Source organism: Microtus pennsylvanicus, chromosome 14 (genome assembly GCF_037038515.1).
Source record: "Microtus pennsylvanicus isolate mMicPen1 chromosome 14, mMicPen1.hap1, whole genome shotgun sequence".
NCBI classification, from domain to species: Eukaryota; Metazoa; Chordata; class Mammalia; order Rodentia; family Cricetidae; genus Microtus; species Microtus pennsylvanicus.
In genome coordinates, this window is record NC_134592.1 from 1,843,546 (window position 1) to 1,858,845 (window position 15,300).

General features: G+C 43.9%; 1 protein-coding gene across 1 annotated transcript in view; it reads left to right on the plus strand.

The window, feature by feature from the left end:
- The window catches only part of Dnah11 (dynein axonemal heavy chain 11), a 315,059-nt gene that overhangs the window by 277,929 nt on the left and 21,830 nt on the right, over window positions 1–15,300 (plus strand). The window contains exons 73-75 of the mRNA XM_075947535.1: window positions 386–534; window positions 1,369–1,496; window positions 5,127–5,354. Of these exons, the coding sequence (XP_075803650.1) occupies window positions 386–534; window positions 1,369–1,496; window positions 5,127–5,354 (505 nt within the window). The remainder of the gene's footprint in view (window positions 1–385; window positions 535–1,368; window positions 1,497–5,126; window positions 5,355–15,300) is intronic.

Genomic DNA, 15,300 nt, shown 5'->3' on the forward strand with positions numbered 1-15,300 from the left:
CAGGCTGGAAAATTACACTATGGCAAGCCTAATCAACTGTTAATAAGCAATGGGGGAGGGGGTCTGGTAGGAGGTTTGGGGGCTACAAAGGCATTTGTGGACCGATGATGGTACTCAGAAGGGGACCCCAGAATGCAATGCAGGCTTCTGATTCTCAGTGTCTCAACTCGGAGGCAATACACAATACATGGCCTGCATGAATCTATGTGGATTTCTCCTAAAGACACCTCTTACAGTAAACATAGCTGGTTTCTTTCTTGTGCCTAGCCTATCCAAACACTGACACTTTTCAAGTTCAAATTCAGTCATCCAATTTTTTGTTTTGTTTTCTTGGAAAGGGTTGCTGTTGTTTTGTTCTGTTTTTGCATGTTCTTTCCTTAAACAGAAATTTTGTAGAAGAGAAGCTAGGTGCAAAGTACGTGGAGAGGAGCAGGTTGGATCTGGGTAGAGCATGTGCAGAAAGCAGCCCTGCCACCCCAGTGTTCTTCATCCTGTCTCCAGGTGTGGACGCCCTGAAAGACCTAGAGGTGCTTGGTGAGTAGCCAGGAGGCACCAGCCCCACCCTCTCTTGTCTGGAAGCCCCCTGCCCACCCTTTCTGTTCAGTTATCTTTTTTTTCTTTTTTTTTATTTCTTGGAGATTGGGTTGTGGAAAATTGCACAACTAATAACACCGCGGTCTGGAGCCATGCGCCAACAGAACATTCATCTGGCTGGCATAATGCAAGGTTCCTTTGTCCTGTTTTCCACCTCTTGACGATGTGAGGGCCAGAGGGCAATTTTCTCCATGCTCATGTAATCTTGTACCCCCTGTGACTAAATAATGGTCATTAGGGCAACTCTATTCGATTGTGTGAGATATTGTCGCTTTGTGCTGCGGATTACTGTTCCCCACAGCCTGCTCCAGGAATACCAGGTTAATGTAACTGTGACCTGCCTGGGCTCCATTTAGATGCAGCCTCACAAGGTGAGAGCCGGCACATTTACCCAATGAGCCAACCCCTTCAGAACGGACGTGATATCTACCACATGTTGCTCCTTTCTGAGCGAAAAGCGCCTTCTCCTGCAGGAGTTTAGAAAGCTCACTAACAATGCTGCCGTCTATCAAAATGTCAAAAGCTTCATTATCATAAAACCAAAGAAACCGACTTCCACGGGCTTTTCAAAATGCTTGTAGGGAGGCAGCTGGAAAGAGCTCAAAATAATGCCAAGGAAACAATAGAGAGGTCACTGGGTTCCACAGGAAGGTGACCTATCAGGTGGCAGCTGTGACCACAGATATAAATTAGACCCTAGAATTCCAGACTTTCCTCTCAACTTAGAGTTTTTCTCTCCTCCCACCCCCGCCCTCCATGTTGTATTCTCCACAGGCAGAAGACTTGGGTTTACAATTGACTCTGGAAAGTTCCACAATGTGTCTCTAGGGCAAGGTCAGGAGCTAGAGGCAGAAATGGCGCTGGAGAAAGCTGCTGTCGGAGGCCACTGGGTCATCCTTCAGGTGAGTATGAAGCTTTTGTGGAAAACCCTGATGTGAACCCAAAGGCTAAGCCATGCCTTGCTGCCCCGCCCAGCCCCGCAGGGAGGGGTTCTTATTCTAGTACAGGGTGATCTACAGACCTCCCACATCCACAGTCCCTGTAGTGAGAAAGAGACGGAAGTGAGCGAGCTAATAGAGATGACCTTTCTAATGTCGTGGTATGAAAATCGTGGGTCACTTTAAAGTTAACATGTCACTTCAGAGTTGACAGAAATTGCACACACACACACATATAATACACATGTATATAAATTATGTATATTCTTCTACAACTCTACTTGGCCCCTAAACAACCATGTGGCCTGATTGTAAGTTAAGAAATTAGAGGAGACAATTCCTATAGTCCCTTCTAGAGCAGATAGGCACAGATCTAAGATTCTCTAACTCAGTGTCCTCCAGTGTAATCTTCTGGGCCTAGGATTCTAATAAGAGCGCCCAGAGCCTCAGGAACACAGACCAGCTCTGGACCATCAGGGAGTATGACTAGTCCCTGCAGCAAGCCCTGTTAGCTACCAGCATGACTGGTAATGGATATTTGGTATGCAATACTGTCAGTGCACAGGTTCGTGAGGAGGCAGCTCATGGAATGCCCTGTCTCCAGTCACTGTGGCAAGGCTCTAGGGTCAGTGTTGTCCTTCATGTAGGTGTGAGGAAAGGGAGTCTTGGATTAGCCCACAGAGATGCTACGGCACAGTTTCTGCTTAGCACCAACCAACCACACACCCATTCTTCCAAGGTTCACCACTGGCTTTCCCTGGTGGCTCTAGAAATCTATTCTAGATATGCATTAATGGCTCTAGAATAGAAGTTTGGTACACATTGCATTTCTGCTTGGCATGAACCTAGATTCATGCAGAAACTGCCCCCAAAGCCCAAGCAGAATTCTGTCTACACGGAAGTACAATTCTCTGTTGGTGATACCGTCTACACAGATGAGTTTTCATTAAGACCTTCACTTGGGCACTTGGAACAGTGTCCCGTTGTGAGGCACAGAGTCAGTTGGATTGCAGTGGAGGAGTTGATTCTCAGACACAGCAGTTGTTGGTTGGACATGGTGGCTACCTCAGAGTCTTCTAGAGAAGACAGAGTCCGTCGTAAGTGCTCGTGCATCCAGGGACTCAGACTTCAGATAAAGAGACAAGGATAGAGTCATCCTCACAAAAGCCTGTGACTTAAAGTAGACAGTTTCTCCTGTTTGATCCCTATGTCAGTTTCCAGTTAGCCCCTAGAAGTTAAATGGTAAGTTTATCATTAAAAAGAAAGCCTGAAAGGCCTCATTGTGTCATGTGCCTGCTTTGAGATTTCTATAGCAGACTTGAAGCCACAAGCCAGAATCTGTCTAGCTGAGCGTGTCTACTGTCCACCCGTCTAGCCGTACAAGGAGCACTGTGGAGGAGAGCCCATATCAGGCCTTCAGTGTTCTTAAAGGTTCAAAAATCCCTTTGGTAGATAAAAGAAAAAGCAACACTATGAAGGAAGACTAGACCCATATAATAATGGGAACTTCCTACTTTATTTATAATTTATATTGAACTATATCTGCATAGGGATACAACATGGACGTGGATATCAACTAATTTCTACCCAAACCCTGAGCTGATTCTTACTGTAAGTAGATAAAACCTCCATCAGGTTGTCAGTTAGCAGTTCACTGGAGTCTCCACAATCAAGAAAGGCAGTCACAAAGGTGGCGGGTGGCAGCTGTGTATCTCATATATGCACCAGAAGATTTGTGAATGGATCTGGCAAGTATTACAATCATTTCTCATGAGTGCAATGGGTGCTATTAAAGAAATAAGAGCTAACCGATAATTGCACACACAGGCTTTTCACTCCCTGCCTTCAAAGTCACCACCTAGAATATTCTTGCATTTGTTTAATGCAAACTTTTCAAATTAGGTAGCATATGGTACACAAGGCAGAATGCTGGGAAATAAATGAACGAGCAAAGTGAGTTTTCTTATTGTCTATCACTCCGGTTCATGCATGGCTCGTTTAGGTGTGAGATGCCCTGTCCTCATGAGCTAGAAGCAAGCATGCAGAAGAAACTTGGAGTTCTTCCTCCTAGATTAAGGTTCCAGCCCTGCTGAATCAGAGTATCAGGCTGACCCTCTTAAGTACACATGCTTAATCCTTCACAGTTGGTGTGGCTGGAAGTCGGAGCTGGCATGATAGTCTCTTCTGAGGCCTCTGTCCCTGAAGGAGAGTGGTTATCTGAATATGATTTCCCCTCTGGGTTTCAGGGACCTTGTCCTAGACGCTGCCGCACTGGCCATATTTAGCCTTAGTTACCCTTTGAAAGAACTCTGTATCTAAATCTGGCCACACTGTGAAGTTCAGGTCAAGCTTCAGCAGTCTGTTCTGGGGGTTCACTGTTCAGCCCCCAACACCTACCTGTATAGTGTTTACCACTGCAAGGAGGTGAATAATGAGAATGATCACACAAAGTTCAGAGAACACTTCTATTACCCTTCCCTTCAGCTTCTGACTCCCCACTTTTGTAGCTATTACCATTTTTTGACTATTTTTTTCTGTTGGAAATAATTACATATCAAAACTTCTTCAGGGTCAGTCAGGAGACTCCATCTGATTCCAATACCTACAATCCACTTTGGAACGAAAAGAACAGACTTTCAATCATCTCTGACTGACACACAAACACACACACACCACACACCATATACATACATAGCACACATACACAGCACACACAACACACGCACACACACATGTACACACCACACACCAACACACCACACATACGCACACACACACCGCTCTCATACACACACACACACACACACTACAATACACATCATACACTACACACCACACACACATACATACCACACACACACACATTCACTCACAATAAATAATCCTGGCAGATCAAATTTGAAATTCATGAAACTGAAAACAAAAAATAATTATGTTGAGAGAGAGCATGTGTCGTTGAGGAAGGGGAAATTTATTGACTGTGCTGGGATTTAAGAAGTAGAGTATGTTAGGAATACACAGAGCCTCTTATGAAGTGAGTGTAGCTCTCTTTCTAGCTAGCCTTTCTTTCTTACATCTTTTGACTCTATATGTTAATGAGTATGACTAGAGGAGGTTTCCAAACGAAGTAATGTTGGGACTGGCTTGGACAAAAGCCCCTTTTGCCAGGGTAGGGGAATGGGATCAGGTATAGTTATGGGCGGTAGAGCTTATACTTTCTTATACTTTATTATGCTAACCCAGATACCTCTCAGGAGTTGGGTTTAACTATAGTAAAGCAAAGTTGTAGGCAACTCCATCTCACAAGTGATTGGTGCACCACTGTTCAAAGTAGGTCATGTGGACTGGGTGGGGGCTCAGCTTCACAGTGATTTTACAGAATTTAATGTGTTCAGTGCTCCATTCTATCTGGGCTTGTTTTTCTTTTCCTGTATAAAAACAAAGGAGCGGGCATGATGGCACATACTGTGAATTCAAGGCCAGAAACATGCAAGGCTCCCCGAGGTGTCAACGTATTTATATGTTCTAATACTCTAGTTCAAGTCGTTTGTATCCTGAAATGGCACAGCAGTCATGAACCCTGCTGTCTTGCAGAATATCCATCTGGTAGCCAAATGGCTAGGAACCTTGGAGAAACTCCTTGAGAAGTTCAGCCAAGGGAGTCACAGAGATTATCGGGTGTTCATGAGTGCTGAGGCTGCACCTTCCCCACAAGAGCACATCATCCCTCAAGGCCTCCTGGAAAATTCCATTAAGATCACGAATGAGCCCCCCACAGGGATGCTGGCCAGCTTACATGCCGCTCTGTGCAACTTTGACCAGGTAAGAAAGCAAATGCCGCTGTTCTAATAGCAAGTCGGTATCTTCTCAGGACAGCACAGTGCCTTTATCAACCCATGCATCTCATTTAGACAGGAGAAGTGAGATCTAGGTGTATGTATGCACATGTAGACATGCATGTGTGTAGGGCCCACAAGTGCTCATGGGTGCTACTTTTCCTCCCTCTCTTTCTAAATTGGTATATTGATTGTAAAGCAATGGGTTTCATTGTGGCATATTAATGCATGTATATAGAGTATGCTGATCATATCCGTTCCTTTATCGGTGCCCTTCCTCTTCCCAGATAGTCAGCTATTCTATTTTCATATGTACTTTTGGAAGAAAATTCATCTATTACTATTTTAATAGGCCATTGTGCTCCTGTAGACTTAGATTTGATATTGCTAAGTAGTACGGGAGAATTGTTTGTATTCTGTCAATCATGTTATAAATAAATGCTGATTGGCCAGTCAGGAAATATAGGCAGGAAAACCAGATAGGAAGTAGAAATGATGTAGTGAGAACAGGAGAATTCTGGGAAGGAGGAAGTTGATTCCTCCCACTCCTGCCCAGATCACCAAAGCAGCAGGATGTGATCTGCCCCACTGAAAAAAGTACTGAGCCACATGGCTAACGTAGATCAGAAAATGGGTTAATCAAGATGTGAGAGTTAGCCATTGAGAGGATAGAGCTAATGGGCCAATCAGCTTATAATTTATGGAGACCTATGTGTGATTTTCTTTGTGGTTAAACAGCTGGGGGTACCAGGCGGGACAAAAACCCAAACAACAAGCAGGCCTGGCCCTTTATGTTACAGCTTAGTTGAAAGTTGCTATTTTGGTTGATATCTATAATACATTCTGGAGCATGTACTTGTCACTGTGACCAAATACCTGACAAGAAGCAATTGTATGGATAAATGTAGTGATGAGGCAAGCAGGCCGCGTCCTGACGCCCAATTAGCTTTACCCGAAATAATTACATGGAAACTGTGTTCATTTAAACACTGCCTGGCCCATTAGTTTTAGCCTTTTCTTGGCTAACTCTCACATATTGCTTTAACCCATATCGAATAATCTGTGAATCACCGTGGGGTTGATGCTTATTGGGAAGATTCTAACCTATGTCCATCTCGGGCCAGACCTTCATGGTGTCTGCCTGACTCTGCTTTCTTCCTCCCAGAATTCTGTTCTGTCTACTCCACCCATCTAAGGGCTGGCCTATCAAAAGGCCAAGGCAGTTTCTTTATTAACCAATGAAAGTAACACATAGACAGATGACCCTCCAATGGACTATGGGCATTTTCCTTTGTTAAAAAAAAAAAGAGGGAAGTCATGGAGGAGAATTGTCTGGATTCTGTCAATCATGTATTTTAATAAAACACTGATTGGCCATGCAGGAAGTATAGGTGGGTCAACCAGACAGAAAGTAGAGGCAGGGCGATGAGAACAGGAGAATGTTGGAAAGGAGTAAGCCCATTCCTCCCACTCCTGCCCAGACCACCAAAGAGGTAAAATGTCATCTGCCGGGCTGAGAAAGGTACTGAGCCATGTGGCTAACATAGATAAGAACAATGGGTTAATATAATCTACAAGAGCTAGTAAGGCCAATCAGTTTTATAATTTATGGAGACCTCTGTGTGATTTTCTTTGGGACTTGCTGGCTGTGGGGTACCGGGCAGGACCTAAACCCCAATAAGCCGGCCCTCATGTTACAGATAAGGATTTTTTTTTGAATCACAGTTTAAGGTGATACCATCCATGGTAGTGGGGAAGGCATGATGACTGGGGTTCTATTTATTATCCCAAGAACTTGCTGCTGGGACTCCTTGTAACATGGCAGGATCAGAAAAAAGAGGGAAGGAGGGAAGGGAAAGCAGGATTGGGCTATAATCTTTAAGGTCCATCTCCTAGGGACCCACTTTTCCCAGTTAGCTCTACCTTCCAAATTGTCCACAACTTCTCAAAACAATGTCACCATCAAGCAAACAGGAATTAGAACATGGAGCCTGTGCAGGACACTTCACATCAAAACTATATCATTGTTATTTATATTTTTATTTATACCAAATAATAGAATATGCAAATTAATATTAATTTAGTTATAATCATTTTCTTTACCCAAATTGCTATGTATATCTTACTGAATCACAATCCAGTTTTTTTTTATTTTTTTTTTATTGAGAAAAGGAAAAAAAAGTATCTGCCTCCTCCCAGCCTCCCATTTCCCTCCCCCTCCTCCCACCCTTCTCCCCCTCCCCCAAACTCCTCTCCCCCTCCCTCTCCAGTCCATAGAGCAGTCAGGGTTCCCTGCCCTGTGGAAAGTCCAAGGTCCTCCCCCCTCCGTCCATGTCTAGGAAGGTGAACAACCAAACTGGCTAGGCTCCCACAAAGCCAGAACATGAAGTAGGGTCAAAACCCCGTGCCATTGTCCTTGGCTTCTCATCAGCCCTCATTGTTTGCCATGTTCAGAGAGTCCAGTTTTATCCCATGCTTTTTCAGTCACAGTCCAGCTGGCCTTGGTGAGCTCCCACTAGATCAGCCCCCTTGTCTCAGTGGGTGGGTACGCCCCTCGTGGTCCCGACTTCCTTGCTCATGTTCTCCCTCCTTCTGCTCCTCATTGGGACCTTGGAAGCTCAGACCAGTGCTCCAGTGTGGATCTCTGTCTCTATCTCCATCCATCACCAGATGAAGGTTCTATGGTGGTATGCAAGATATTTGTCAGTATTGCTATAGTCTAGGGTCATTTCAGGTTGCCTATCCTCAACTGCCCAAGGGACTAACTGGGACATCACCATGGGCTCCTGGGAGCCACTCTAGGGTCAAGTCTCTTGCCAACCCTAAAGTGGCTCCCTTAACTAAGAATTGTGGTTCCATGCTCCCCTGTCCAACCTTCCTTTATCCCAATCCTCCTGTTTCCCCAAGTTCCCCCCTCCTTCCCTTCTAACTTTTCTCTCCCCATCTTCCCTTACCCCCATCCCACCCCACCCCCAAGATCCCAATTTTCTCCCCGGCAATTTTGTCTACTTCCCATAGCCAAGAGGATAACTATATGTTTTTCCTTGGGTTCACCTTCTTATTTAGTTTCTTTAGGTTCACCAATTGTAGTCTCCGTGACCCTTATTTATGGCTAGAAACCAATTATGAGTGAGTACATCCCATGTTCATCTTTTTGGGTCTGGGATACCTCACTCAGGATAGTGTTTTCTATTTCCATCCATTTGCATGCAAAATTCGAGACGTCATTGTTTTTTACCGCGGAGTAGTACTCTAGTGTGTATATATTCCATACTTTCTTCATCCATTCTTCCATTGAAGGGCATATAGGTTGTGTCCAGGTTCTGGCTATTACAAATAATACTACTATGAACATAGTTGAACAAATGCTTTTGTCATATGATAGGGCATCTCTTGGGTATATTCCCAAGAGTGGTATTGTTGGGTCCAGGGGTAGGTTGATCCCGAATTTCCTGAGAAACTGAAACACTGATTTCCACAATGGTTGCACAAGATTGCATTCCCACCAGCAATGGATGAGGGTGCCCCTTCCTCCACAGCCTCTCCAGCACAGGCTATCATTGGTGTTTTTGACTTTAGCCATTCTGCCAGGTGTAAGATGATATCTCAAAGTTGTTTTGATTTGCATTTCCCTGATTGCTAAGGAAGTTGAGCATGACCTTAAGTGCCTTTTGGCCATTTGAACTTCTTCTGTTGAGAATTCTCTTTTCAGTTCAGTGCCCCATTTTTTAATTGGGACAATACAGTTTTTGAGTTTCCATTACTGATATTGCCATGTGTTGCTGTTCTTCTCATTTCTTAGAAAGCTTTGATAAATAGCATTGCTATTAAAAGAGTGGAATAAGCTCATAAGTACATATGATTTGGTAATAAATACTGAGTTCCCTTTTAGAAATACTATTTTTCATAAAGCACATCAACATGCTTCATGTTTTTATTATACTTTTTGGTATCAATACCAAATTCAGTGAGGAAATTTTACTGTCTTAGTCAGTGTTCTATTGCTGTGAAGAGACACCATGGCAATTCTTATAAAGGAAAATATTTGAATTGGGGTGGCTTATATTTTTAGAGGTATTGTCCATTGTTATCATGGTGGGACATGGTGGCATGCACGCAGACAAGATGTTGGAGAAGAGACTGAGAATTCTATATCTTGTAGGAAACGGGAACTGGTCTGGGACACTGGGTGGTATCTTGAGCACAGGAGACCCTCAAAGCCCACCCCCACAGTGACACACTTCCTCTAACAAGGCCACACTTCCTAATAGTGCCACTCCCTATGAGTTTATGGGGCCAATTTCATTCAAACTACCACATATACTGCCTATAGGATAAAATGTGGCCTTTAGGATAAAATGTTGGAGGATATAGTTAATTCTTTATTTAAGTAACTTACAGCCTGTTATAAATAAGACTGTGTAAACAGTAGGCACTCAAAAGATCTTGTTGAATCTCTTAAATATTTGAATGTGCTGTTTCTATGCACTGTGGCAAGTGTGGGTTTGTCTTTTCATCCTCTCACAATTTCTGGCCATTTATGAATGACCATCAACGAGAATTTCCAAGTTCTTTCTAAAAATATGCATATAATAGGAATTTGATATTTACAAATTTACACATATTATATTTATTTCTTCTGCCCACTTGTCCTTATACATAACAATATTCCTTCCATGGAAATTATATGCTTCTGTCCAGGTATCCCTTGGCTTCTTGGTAAAAATACAACTTTGAACGATCTCCCTAGGAAGGTACATGATTCTAAACTATGCTGATAGGGAAAGATTTTCCCAAAGCTGTTGTGAGTCCCCTAGTTAAGACCACCTGCTCTAACTTGTTCACGGAAGTATGGGCTCCAGCAACTGCTGTCAGAAACACTACATGCAGTAATAGAAGTATTTGTTGAAAAGACTTTGAATATCGTTAAAGGAGAAAAAACTTTGTAGCAGAAAAAGATCTCTTGAAAACTAAGACTAAATTTGACCTTAGGAAGCAAAAAGAAATTAATCATCTCTTCACCAAATGTCCCCTCAAGCCTATTTTAACAACCCACAGGAAAACTTCACAGAAATGCCAAGTGCAAAGATGCAGGCTTGCCATTATGTCTGCAACAGAAGGCTTTTCGGTTCAGGCTGTGTTCTACATACTTCTCCCATTGCTGTGATAAACTACCCCACCAAAAGTCGCGTGACTTCCAGCTGACAGTCCATGACAGGGAAGACACATCAGTCGGAACAGGAGATACCTGGTCCTCGGCCAGGAAGCAGAAAGCCATGAATGCTATTCTCTGTTTGCTTTTTGCTTTTTTATCCAGTCTGGGACCCTATCCTGTCAATGGAACGGCCCACATTTAGGGTGGGTCTCCCCACCTCAAATAAGTTAATCTAGACAAGCCTTCACAGGCATTTCCAGAGGCTTGCCTTCTGGGGGATCATAGGTCCTATCAACTAAGAGTCCATGCTAACTGTCACACTGCGTGTCATTGGGAGAGAGTCACCTGTGTCCTGGCTGCTGCAGATGGGCTCCTGGGATCCTTTTTATCAGAATCAGAGTTGACTTTTTTTTTTTTTGCAAGATGTTCCTAATGAGGCGAAACTGACTTAACAAGGTGGAAACATTCTCGCTACAGGGTAGTTCTGGAGGCAGGAGGCAGGTCTTAGGAGACATGAAGCTGATGGGCTCCACACTTGGTCCCCAGTTGATGTTGCTCTTCGTGGAGGTTATGGGAGGTGCACATTGATGGAAGAAGTCTACTATTGGGGATGGGCTGTGGGAACGCATAACCTGGCCCCAGTTCAAGTTTGCTCACTCTGCTTCTTGTTCGTGGTTGCGATGTGATCTCTTAGTTCCCTGCCCATACCTCCATGCCTGCAGTCTGCTGTCTTAATTCTCCAGCAAGATAGACTTCTACGACCTGGGCACTATAAGCCAAATGAAACTCCTTCTATAAGATGATTTTGTCGTCATGTTTCATCATAGGATAGAAAAGTCACTAACGTATCTTTCCAAGCTCGTATGTGTCACCGCACGGTTGCCAGCAGCCAGCCCCGCATCATGTCCATCATGTTCTTGGGAGGAAGAGCTGCAGCCCACAGCCATGCTCCGACAGAAGACAAAAAGAAAGAACGAGAGTGACAAAGAAAACATGCTTGCTTTCTTGCACAGATACATCCCACAAATTAATGTTGAGTCACACCTTTTCCTTGGAGCTTATGTGCCAAAGTGCCCAATGGAAACTGGAAGCCAAGGGCAATACCAAACCCTTCATAAATTGTGTTTTTTCTATTATACATGCATACATACAAACATATATGCACATAGAATAAAGTTTAACTTGCAGGCTTACCACAGTAATAGAGTAACAAGGGTAAAAATGGAACAGCCACAGCACTGCTAAAGAGGCAGTTTAAAATGGAAGAACTACTTCTTTTCCTCATTTTCCACTCAGAATTGTTTGGGCTGTAGCTGACCACAGACAATTACAGAAAATGAAAACTACAGAATTTACAAAACACAAGGCAGGGGATTGGTTATAATAAAACTTCTTTCATTCATAAGCCAAATTTAATCACACTGCTTTAAATCTCTGTGACTGGGGGGGGGGGTGCATGTGTGAGTGTGTGTATGTGCTACATGGTTATATGCCCAGGGAATGTATACACATATGTGTGCCCGAACGCACACCTATGCTGAAGGCAGAAGACAATGCCAGACATCTTCTTCTATCTCTTCTCTCTCTCTCTCTCTCTCTCTCCTTCCCTCTCCATATATATATATACATACATATATATGATCAAGTCTCTCGCTGTACCTGAAACTTGCCATTTTGGTTAGACCGCCTGGCTAGCAGGTCTCTCACTGATCCCGACGGTAGCTGTTTGGCTAGGCCGACTGCCGAGCAAGCTCCTGTGATCCACAACTCTCCACCCTGCAGTGCTGCGATTCAGTCCACATGCGTCACAGCATTTACATGGATGTTGGAGGTTTGAACTCACGTCTTCTTGCGCTCAGAGCATGAGTCCTTATCCACCAAGCATTCTCCCTACCCCTAAATCTATCTTTGCAATCTTTCCTCTTAAACTGAAATTTACTTCCAAACTTTGGTATACACACTGGAGATGAATAAAGTTCATTTTATATTAGTATTTTGTTTCCTCAAGCATTCGAGAATGCTTCTGCAGATCTGATCACTAAGGGACCAAGGTGTCAAGAGAATTATTTCTTGCAGGATGCTGTCAGCCTGAACCTCTTTCAGCTCAAAGGTATCCATCCAACTTTGAAGATTTTATAAAGGCTTGTTTTTTGGCATTCTTTTCACTCACCTAACCATATTTTTAGAGTGAGAGCTTAGATTTCCTTTTTTTCTGAGAAGTGTGCATGGAAAGCCAAAGGTTGTGCGCCAGTGACACACTTGTGTAAATACGGGTGCTTGTTGTCCGCCGACAATCCTGTGTATTTTTCTTTCCTTCCTTTTTCTTTCTTTATTGTTTACTTTGTGTCTTCTTGGCATGGTTTGTGTAGACTTGCCTTAACTTTCTGTGTAGCTGAGACACTGTTGAATTCTCTTTTCCTGCCTCTGCTACCAACCTGCTTAGAAGCCAGGCCGCACCACCATGCCCTGTGTATGCTGTGCTGGGGATTAAATCCCAGGACTTTGCACACGGTAGGCGAGCACTCACCAGCTGAGCTGTACACCACCCTGGTTGTCTGTTTCTTGATATGTATTTGCTCATCAGTCAATGTGTAAATGTACAACTGACTCAAAACGTCGGGTAGATAGAACCACTGACAGCAATTACTGCCTCACTTTTTCTTCCTGTAGCATGTATACCAGCAGAACAGCCAAATGGATATTGGCTCATTTTTTTAACACTGAGGAGAAAACCAAGACATATGATAATAGACTGAATTGCTGTGCCTGGTATAGTATTTTGGGTTTTATGTGATTAATGCAAGTAGCTACTTAGTGTCTTGTTAGATTATAGTTCTGATTTGAAATTTCAAATACAGTTTGTTTCTTAGAAATACCACATACTTAAAGGTAGAATTTTTACAGCCTCAAAAATTATATAGTGTATCTTATTTTACCATCTTGCTTTTCATTTGATGTGTAGTTGTGGAAAAGTTTATTTTTGGTAATCATACAGCACTTACCCCCAAATCACCTAAAAATGCCACATTCTTCTGGCTTTGAACTACATGGAGCCAAGCAATTCTAAAATTATATTTAGCAAAGCTAATTTTGCTGCAAGTATTATCAGCAGAAATGGAAGTCTTCCCTGGTGATGGCCCATAGCAACAAACCCAATCCAAAAGTCCCCGAGAGGCCGGACATGGACTTCTCTCAGGATTCCTAAGTAGCCTTGGTATGTGGCCAAAGTGGTTAGGGCCATTGTCAATATGACCTGGTTATGGTTGAACTTTCTACAGGAGTAGGCACAAGGGTGCAGCCTGGGCCCTGCTGCCCCCAAACACCTGGTCAAGGGACATTCTTGAGTTCTCTGCAGGCAGGTGCAGCCTGGGCCCTGCTGCCTATATATACCTGGTAAAATATATTCCTTGCTTCCTGCATAGCACTGCTGAATTTGAGAATAGCTAAATACTTTTTGGTAACAGATCTGATGATATCTATATCTGTATTTGACTGCTGCTGGGGGCCTAAGCCACGCAATGTGGCCTACTAGGATCCAGTCCTGCCCCCCCTCCCATGTATAGACATCCTGCGGATCTACTAGGATCCAGTCCTCCCCCCCGATGTACAGACATCTTGCGGATCTACTAGGATCCAGTCCCCCCTGGTGTACAGATCTCCTGCAGATCTAGTAGGATCCAGTACGCCCCCCCATGTACAGAGATCCTGAGATCTGGTGGACACCCTGAGCTCCTTATGCCACTCAGTCATCTCAATAACAATTCTTTCTCAGTTTGCTGGAAGGCCATGTGTCCTGGACTAATGAAAGTATGGATCAAAAGGCTATTATAAAAAGCAGAACTGATGATCGAGCCACATGCTGGAGCTCTAGCATGTGTGAGTGAGGGACTAGGTTCACACCCCAACAGCACATAATAATAGCACATACAGAATCTGATTATAGTGACTGCAACCAGGATGGCCTGACATGTCTGGTGACGTATGCCTGCACCGTACCTGACTCGAGGGTGCCAGGGTTGTCTGGTCATCATTGTTCCTAGCCCAAGAGAAAAATGGTGCTGACAATGCCTGCACCGTACCTGACTCGCAGGTGCCAGGGTTGTCTGGTCATCATTGTTCCTAGCCCACAGAGAAAACGTGGTGCTGACAACAAACCATTTCCTTTTAAGCAAATGACATGGACGACAATTTATGCCAATCACTTCTGCTCAAAATCCGCCAGCAAAACCTTGGTTGTGAGGCACTTGTGGCTTCAGAAGAGGCTTGGAAACCATCTTTTAGGGGGTAACCACATGCACAGATGATCTTAATCACCATGGGACTAGGAAGGATGGAGAGCTGGGACTCTAAGATCACATCACCCAAAGTCTGCTCTTGTGTGGAGGAAAGGCTACCAGTCAATACTGACATGGGTAAAATGAGAGGCCCCACGTTCTGGAGCATTTAGAATCATTAAGTAGAGGAACATTGCTTAGTTGGGAGAATGTACAGAGGCCCGAGCTGATCCTCACAACCGCCTAAGCCTGGCGCAGTTGTGCAGGCCTGGAATCTCAGCATCTGGGAGGTGGAGGCAGGAAGATCCAGAGTTCAAGGCTACCCATGCCTACATAGTGAGGTCCCAGCTAGCCTGGGATACATGAGACTGTCTCAAAAGAAAAAAGTCTCCCTCTTACTTCAGCACATTGGCAAAAGCCAAATCATTTCCACTTGTCCTGGACAGAGCTGTGACTGAAGCTCTAGCCTATCATTCTGAAGCCATCCCTCAGGTACTGAGAAT